Below are 9,082 nucleotides of genomic sequence, written 5' to 3'. Positions count from 1 at the left end.
CCACTTATCTTCATGGTGCCACTTATCTTAGCACTACTTATCTTCATGGACTTAGACATTTCCTGCCTCACTTTGTTCATCTTACTGGCATTAGGAGCCAGCAAGTAAGCTTTTGGGAGAAAAAGGGAGGGGCTATAAGTGGTCGTGTTGAATTGTCTGTTATACTAGTTTTATTTGGGTTGAAGGCCAGTAGCAGAAATTTGCAGGAAGGCTTCAGGATAGTATGGAGACAGTGTATTAAGAAGAAAAAAGTAAACTAAAAAAACTAGGTCACTAAAAGTACAGGCAGAAATAGGTATCCTATCTTTTGTATGCAAAAGTAGCAACTGCTGAGGTTGAGGAGGTGCCAGGTAGGTGGGGAAAAAAATTGTTTCAAACCTGTGAATGAAATTCTTGGGGGGGGGGCACTTTGGAAACAGGATATGCTACTTTGAGAACAAGAGAGCAAGTTAGGCACCTTCATCTTCTTAAATGAGGGGAATAAAATCAGATCCTTGTGCAGTAAAATCCTGGACTGACCCACCCCCTTTACTCTGCACGCAGACACATACCCAGTCTCCCAGTCATCTCTGAAAATTACACTGTAATGCTTGGCTGAGACCATGTGTCATTCAGTTTTAAAAATGACAGGAAAATGCCACAAATAATGGCAAATAGGCTCTTAATAAGCGTCTTGTAGAGAGTTGCTGCTGCTGTCCCTCTCCAATTACCCAAAGTCAAACCCCTCAGTGGTCATGTGGACAGTACAAACCCTGTGTTAGTAGAAAAGGCTCAGCTTTCATTCTGTGAAATTTATTAAAATTAGAACAAGTATCAGTTGTACATAGAAATAATCATTTGCACTAAGTTGTACTAGAGCAGAAGAGCAATTTTAAATATTTTTTTCAAATCACAAAATATATTGGTTAAGGCACTGCTAAATCCTCTCTTGTGTTTTTAATAAATATGCTGTTTTGTAAAAAGGCGGTATTGAGTACCTCTGGTTAAATGGCACCACGCTATTAAAGACAAACAGTTCCCTGTGGTCACTGTATGTAATTTATTCTCGAGAATTTTCATGATCTAAGATTAGCATTTTTTTAAACTGAAAATATGAAAAAATTCGGTTTTCTTTTTCCTGTTTAGGTCTCTTCCAGAGTAACCTATGTATGAAAGGTGCTGTATCTTCATATATTCCATGGCAATAATGAAATATGTATAAGGTATAAAAGATTGCCTCTCAAGAAATAAAGCCATCAGAGGTGGGATGTTTCAGCAGCTTTGGAAAAATATTTTTTTAGCTGCAATAAAATCAGCTGGGTTTAGAAAACTCTGGACCTTTGGTGTCCAAGAAGGCTGTTTTTGTAAGTGCCCACTGTTCAATGTTGTGTTAAGCAGCTGAGGGGAATCGGATCCAGGTCCTGTGCTTATAGGTTTTAGCCAGCACCAGGCTGGCAGTCAAATGGCCTAGGTGTTTGTCTAGCACCATCATTATTTTCTAATAGTGCTAATTCTTTTTTTGTAACAGTACTAGACAGCACAGATCATGTGCATCATCTTAGTTGATCACTTGTAAAATGAAAAGGTTGGATTCAGTGTTGTCTGGGGATCTTTTTGGCTCTAGCACCCTGTGAATCTCTGAGGGTGTGAATTGTTTTGATTACAGCCAATACTGCTGCCACATAGGCCCAGCCTCTCTGTAGGACACACTGATCATAGTAAAGGGGGAAAACGAACTTTCCACAGCATTGCCAGTTTGAGCCCTGAAGGCAAATCCTTCCATCACAGTGCTGCATATGATTAAATTAAAAGTTAAAGTTATATTGTTCACAGAAGGCCACTAAGATCTTTTATGTCATTGGACAGTATAACTTTTGTGGTAGAGCTACATTATATAGATGTCTGAGTTCACATTTGGTTTCTCTAGTCAGTTCCTTACCACAATGCACAAGAGATTGGGCAGTAATAGGCATGAGGTAAATAGCAAGAATCTTGACATGAGCCATGCCTTAATTAGGATAACAAATCTTGTTTTTTCTTTTATCAGTTTACAGAAAAAGCTTACCCATCTGATGTTTTTTTACTACTGGCTTATGCTCCTGCGGTAGGAACACAAGTTAGCAAGAATTAAGCTGGCAAATAAACTAGAGGTAGTAAAAGCTTTAAGAAATCTGGGCCCTACCTGTTCAAATGCAGGAAGGAAATAGCCAATTTCATTCTGAAAAGTTTAACATTATCATTTTCATCCAGTAAGATTTGGTCTTCAGTTTAACTTATTTTTCTGAACAAATAATGAAGTTGACTTTGAGCTACAGACACAATTTTGACCTAGTTATAAAACATTAATTTAAAAATCAGTCATTGAAAAGCAACTGAATACCAGACATCAAATCACAAAAATATAGAAAAGAGAATTAAAGAGCACTTCAGGAAGAAAATCTGGAGTAGAGCCGAAGGGCATTTTAGTTGTTCTTTTCCAGGCATTTGTAGTAATCAGTCAGGACTTTCCATGCTTTAGGGGCCATGAAGCCATCTGGGGGATTTTCTCCTTCCCGGGCGAGCTTCCTCATACGAGTTCCCGAGATGAAGTCAAACTCATCGTGCCTGTTACAAGGTACCAACAAAGAACTCAGCACAGGTAAATAACATATACTTTAAGGATTCCTAGATTAAGGTACTTAGTTCTTAGACTCACATTTCTTCTTTCTGTAAAATGCTGCATCTTCCAAAATGAGTATTTTGCTAAATTTGTAGTGAGGAAACATGCAGAACACAAGGGAACTAATGGCAGCTATCAATTCGATATTTACTGTGCAGCTATACTGTTCATAGGGGGTGTTTTGAAGCCAGAAACTATCTTCTAGTTGTGCCTTCTGTGAGTTCTGAGCATGGTAAGTACACCATCAGTACTCATTGAAATCCTTTTTTCTATGTTGACTTCATTTCACTGAAATGTGCTGGGCACTCAGGGCATGCTTATGCAATTTATGGTGAGAGATATTTACTGAGCATTTACTATATATGCAAAAGACAATACCACAACTTTAGGGGGACATCAAATATGTAAAGACTAGGTCTTGACTCTCAAGGGGCTCTCGCTCCAGTTAGAAACATGGAAATGGACTGGAGAGCCTAAGGTTTCCATGTGGCCAAAAAATGTGCTTCATCATTCCACTTGTACAGATGTCGATTTAAGAATTTTGATTTGAGCACCTACCTTGCTGGATCATAGAAGTCCATGGCTTTTTTCGTTTTGTTATAGGCAGCCACTCGGAAAGGAATGATTTCCACAGAGGTGAGACCAGGGGCCATGCTCAAGACCTTGCCCCCATGGGTGGGTTCATAGAGGTCTTTCTTGTTCTCGGGGTGGGGCATTCCTGCAGGGTCCCGGCCCACAATGTAGAAATTGGCCCCTGCAATCATCCGAGACCTGCAGTGCCACTGAACCTAGGAAACATCACATAAGGGATAAGCTGCTCATAACTGGCCAACTCTTTGCATCTCTGTACACAGAATCACCGTTATTCTACTTTCTATGTATTTCAATGTGTGGGCCAACTGAAAATTGCAAGAATGACAGTGAGATGTCTAAGACTCCATGCTCTTTTCTTCAAGCTCTTGCTTGCTATATTGTAGAACTTTAAAGATCAGAATCTTCCCTTTTGGATCCTGAGGTTTTATTTCCTAGTGTCTGCATACAGGCTAGCCGAATTGGAACGTTTAGATTTTACTATACTATAGGACTAGGTGAATTATACTTTCCAGTCCCTCCCTATTCAGATTAAATCACACAATAAAGATAGCTACAACTCCACCATCTCATATCTGACTGCCAATAATGAGGTAACTAACTTTCTTATGCAGACATTGATTCTAGTTCAAAACAACACTGCATTTCTAATTGAAATCTCCTCTTATAGCTCAAACAGAAATACAAAGGATGGAGATGAGTGCCAAGGGCCTAAAGCTTTGATCTGATTGAAGAGAGAAGAATTCATTAATCTCAGTGTGAGACATTCCAAAGGGTTGGGACCCTTTCGATTCATTTGACCACCCACAAATCTACTAACCTCGTGGTTCTGTGTGACAAAGAAAATCGCTACTTGATAGGCTCATTGTGTTATGATTGAAAGAGGAGTGTTATTCTTTTAAAGTCATTCTTTCCCTTCTAATGTAACTCACAGGGAATGGTGAATCACTTAGAGTAACTGGGACTTCTGAAACAATATTAGATTAGATTCACCTTTTTCTAATCTAGATAAGCTGCATTATCCAGCTCATTCACACTCCTCCCATTCTCAAAGGAGTGACTGATTTAATTTGATGTATCTAGCATTTTTTGTAAGTACTAAATGGAAATATAATTAAGATGGAGAAAGAAGAAATTCTGTAAGTTTCTAGAATCTGTAAACAAGAGAGAAGAAAGGATTCCATAAATGTTCGCTCTTCTAAGTAAAATTTGAGCCTCTACTCCTGAGTCCCATTGCCCAGCTCAGGGAACTGCTCACCTCTGTAGGGCCAGCATATAACATGGGAGATGGAAATATGGCAACAATTGTTGACTTGGGATCCAGGACTCCTTCCTCAAGCACAGCTGCATGCTGCTTCATGCGCCAGTCTAGGGGCACATCATCATCCTTGGTCCAGCCACCTAGAGGGTGTAGCAGGAGGACTGGGTGCTTGTAGCCCCTCTCCAGGAGTTGGCGGTGGGTGTCCTGCATCAACAGAGCATGGCCATTGTGGACAGGATTACGCAACTGGAATGCAAACACCACATCTGGGAAAGGAAAGTAGAAAAGCCAATGTCAAAGGAACACATAGTTGTCATTTGTCTACAAGAAGGAATGATGCAACCATGTCTTTTATTCATTGGGCTTGTTGAATCCACATGTTTTTTATTGAATAATGGAGGTGATTATTCACCTGGGTCATTGGGCCTGCTAATCCAAAGGCACCAGCAAATGCCAAAATGCTCAGATAAGGATAGGTCTCAGAGGAAGTAAGAGCCTCACTCAGAAGTGGAAACATTTGTTGTCAGGACCTTTCAGGCTAACCAAGACTTGGGCATGGATCTGCATTAATCAGTCCTCTTATACCTGGACAAATCTCACTTCCCAGGTAGGAAAATAATGATGAAGAAAGTTTCCTGGGTCTGTACAAGACTTTAACAATCTACAGAGGTAAGAAGCACATTATTTTTCACTTTAAAAAATATTCAAAAGTATTCCACTGAGTGATGGACTCCTGAGAGCATTAAATTCTTTTTTCTGATCATGACATGCAGTAAATATGTATTCATTATGGAAACTTGGAAAATGCAGATAATACCAAAATAGAATATAGAAATCACACATACTTCCAGCCATAACTCTTTTTCTTCAAAATGTAAGAAGTGAAAATCCTCTCCTCCCCTTGAGTCCAACTCTTATCTCCAAGAGGTAGCTACTGTCATCTGCAGTTTGGTGTGCATGCCACCAGATTTTCCTGCTTCTACACACTGAAGTTGACTGGTTTTTATTTTTTATTTTTTTATTAATTAAAAAAAAATTAACTAACACAACATTTAGAAATCATTCCATTCTACATATACAATCAGTATGACTGGGGTTTTAAAAACTTGTTTATATTTCATTTTGTATTCCAAAATAAATATATGCTATACATATTACTCTGCAACTTGCTTTTTCACTTAATAAATACTCTTTGGGCATCTTTCTCTGCCGGTACATGATTTTAACTACTGCATAGAATTCTAATATATGGATGTTGTACAACATTTTAAAATTGTTACCAATAACCATATCAGTAGATGTTTCCAGTTTTATTCTAAAGTATAAAATGCTAATTTCTGATATCTTTAATACTTTATTCAGAAAGTATGATTTAGAAGTGTCTGAGGGTAGTAAGGAATATTACCAAATGCACCAGAGTCTGCCTACATACCTGCATTCATTTCTTTACATTTCTGTTTGATCTCCAGAGGTGTCAGACGGTACTGGTCTAGCCCATCCTTCCATTTTATTCTCTCCAGCACCTTCAAGTCTCCACCCACCAGCCAGTCCCCACTTTCCATCACCATCTATAAAGAATATTATCAAAGTTGTTAATGATTAACATTGATTTCTTTTTTATATGAAAGATTTTCTCCTTTTGGATCAATCTTTGGTTGTAGTTGAAGAACCTACCATTTGGTGCCTGTCTAATATAGTGTTTCTCAAAGTTTTTCATTTCTTGACCCCTTTTTACCCTTAAAAATTATTGATCTCCAAGGAGCTTTGGGATATAAACATATGGGGAATTAAAACTGAAAAAGGATTTATTGATTCATTTAACACTAATAAGAATAAACCTATTATATATTAATATAAATAACATTTATTTTTAATGAAAAACTATTTTCTAAAGCAGTGGGATTTTTATGTCTACTTCTACACTTCATCTGTTTCAGTATGTTTTGGTGGGCGTATATAAAGAAAATCCAACTAAAGGCAGGTGGTCAGAAAAGGGAAGAGTATTTGAATAGTCTTTTTATATAATTGTGGATACTCTTTGATATTACACCAAAACTGAAGTGCTCATTTCTTAAAGGTAGGTTGCAGTGTGAAATCTGAATTTAGATCAATGTACTTTCATACTCTTAAATTAAAACCCATTATACTTTGTTAATTGATAGGTACAGCATATTTTATATACTTGTCTTGGTTCTCGTGTAAAGTTTTTTTCTTTTTCTTTTGCTGAAGATGAAACTTTGACCTACAGCTGACCACATGTCACTTTCAGAGAAGCATCAAAGTAAAACTGTGTAACTGATAAGTAAATTTGGTGGTTTTGTGATGTGTAACATTTTTCTAAGAATAAAAACACAACTATTGTTTACACTTAATATTGGTGTAGCACTTTTCATTCTATTGATGCAAGAATATTAAAATATTTCTGTTAACTATAAATCATATCTTGCTTTAGGTATATATTTTTCCCTTTACCACCCTATTATTCAGACCTTGTAGTTGTGATGTACATTTGTTGTAGTTCATGTAAGATTGTTAATCACATTTATCTTCCACAACAGGATTCTCTGTTTAGACAGACCCATGTTTCATCCTCTAGCTTTCCTTTTAGTGACATAAACTACCCCAAACGTCCACTTTCAACCACAATCAAACGCACAATTCAGTGTTAATTACCCTCATGATAATGTGCTAACATCACCTCTATCCATTTCTAAATGTTTTACAATCAACCTTATTAAAAATTTTGCACAAATTAAGCATCCGTTCCTCATTCTCTACCATCATTCTATCTCCTGGACATCTATATTCTAGACCAGGAATTTATTCCTTATACTTAAAAGTTCATATTAGTGAGATCATACGATATTTGTCCTTTTGTATCTGACTTATTTCACTCAACATAATGTCCTCAAAATTCATCCTAGTGTCACATTTATCAGAACTTCATTTCTTCTTACGCTGAGACCTCCAACTTCATTCTTCTTTTTCAAGATGTTTTTAGTTATTCAGGGCCCCCTTACCCTTCCAAATAAATTTGATAATCGGCTTTTCCGTTTCTGCAAAGTAGGCTATGGGGATTTTGATTGGGATTGCATTTAATCTGCAAATAGATTTGGGTAGCATTGACACCTTAATAATATTTAGTTTTCCTATCCATGAACATGGGGAATGTCCTTCTGTTTATTTAGGTCTTCTTTGATTTCTTCTAACAGTGTTTTGTAATTTTCTGAGTACAGTTCCTTTCCATCTTTGGCTACATTTATTCCTAGATATTTGTTTCTGTTGCAGTTGTAAATGATTTTTTTTCTGATTTCCTCCTCAGATTGCTCATTATGAGTATATAGAAATACCACTGATTTTTGCATGTTGCTCTTATAGCCTGTCACTTTGCTGAACTCATTTATTAGCTCTAGTGGCTTTGCTGTAGATTTTTCAGAACTTTGTAAATATATGGTCATGTCATCTGCAATTAGGGGAAGTTTCACTTCTTTTCCAAAATGGATACCTTTCATTTCTTTTTCTTGCCTATTTGCTCTAGTTAGAACTTGCAGCACAATTGTCAGTAATGTGTGTGGGCATCCTTGCCTTGTTCTAGATATTGGAGGAAAGACTTTCAGTCTCAGCATTGAGTATCATGTTAGCTGTGAGTTTTTCATAACCTTTTATCACATTGAGGAAGATTCTATTCCTGTCTTTTGAAGTGTTCTTATCAAGAAAGGGTGCTGGATTTTGCCACATGCCTTTTCTGCATCAATCATGATGATCATATGGGTTTTCCCCTTTGATTTGTTAATATGATGTATAATTTTCTTGTGTTGAACCAGCCTTGCATATCTGGTATAAAACCCACTTGTTCATGCTGTATAATTCTTTTAATATGCAGTTGGACACAATTTGCAAGTATTTTGTTGAGGTTTTTTTCCATCTATATTCATAAGAGAGATTGGTCTGTAATTTGTTTTCTTGTAGTATCTTTATCAGGCTTTGGTATTAGGGTGATGTTGGCTTCATAGATAAAGAGTTTGATTAGGATTGGTATTAATTCTTCTAGGAGTGGTTGGTAAAATTCACCCATGAAGCCAATGGTCCTGTGCTCTTCTTTGTTGGGAGGTCTTTGATGACTGATGGAATCTCTTTACTTGTGATTGGTTTGTTGAGGTCTTCTATTTCTTCTCAAGTTAGTATAGGTTGTTCCTGTGTTTATAGGAAATTGTCCATTTCATATAAATTGTTGGCATATAGTTTTCACTAGCCTCTTATGACCTTTTTTTTTGTTTAACTGGAGTCAGTAGTAATGTGCCCCCTCTCATTTTTTATTTTATTTGCATCTTCTCTCTCTTTTTCCTTTCTCTCTTAATCTAATTAAGGGTTTGTCAGTTCTGTTGCTCTTCTCAAAGAACCAAATTTTGGTTTTGTTGATTCCATTATTTTTTTGTTCTCCACTTCATTTATTTTCACTCTGATTATTGTTTCTTTCCTTCTGCTTGCTTTGGGATTAATTTGCTGTTCTTTCTCTAGTTTCTCCAAGTGTTCAGTTGGGTCTTTCATTTTAGCTCTTTCCTCCCTTTCAATATAGGCATTTAGGGCTGTAA

General features: G+C 36.9%; 1 protein-coding gene across 2 annotated transcripts in view; it reads right to left on the bottom strand.

The window, feature by feature from the left end:
• Positions 1–776: 776 nt before the first annotated feature.
• Positions 777–9,082, bottom strand: part of PAPSS2 (3'-phosphoadenosine 5'-phosphosulfate synthase 2) — a 126,866-nt gene continuing 118,560 nt past the window's right edge. For both annotated transcript variants that reach the window (XM_077125329.1, XM_077125330.1), the window contains 4 exons: positions 5,923–6,058; positions 4,488–4,756; positions 3,197–3,426; positions 777–2,583 (listed from right to left, as the gene is read on the bottom strand). In XM_077125329.1, the coding sequence (XP_076981444.1) occupies positions 2,442–2,583; positions 3,197–3,426; positions 4,488–4,756; positions 5,923–6,058 (777 nt within the window). In that variant the 3' untranslated portion in view covers positions 777–2,441. The remainder of the gene's footprint in view (positions 2,584–3,196; positions 3,427–4,487; positions 4,757–5,922; positions 6,059–9,082) is intronic.

The sequence above is a fragment of the Tamandua tetradactyla genome, chromosome 13, assembly GCF_023851605.1.
Source record: "Tamandua tetradactyla isolate mTamTet1 chromosome 13, mTamTet1.pri, whole genome shotgun sequence".
Classification (NCBI taxonomy): Eukaryota; Metazoa; Chordata; class Mammalia; order Pilosa; family Myrmecophagidae; genus Tamandua; species Tamandua tetradactyla.
This window is presented reverse-complemented; position numbering and strand designations above follow the sequence as displayed.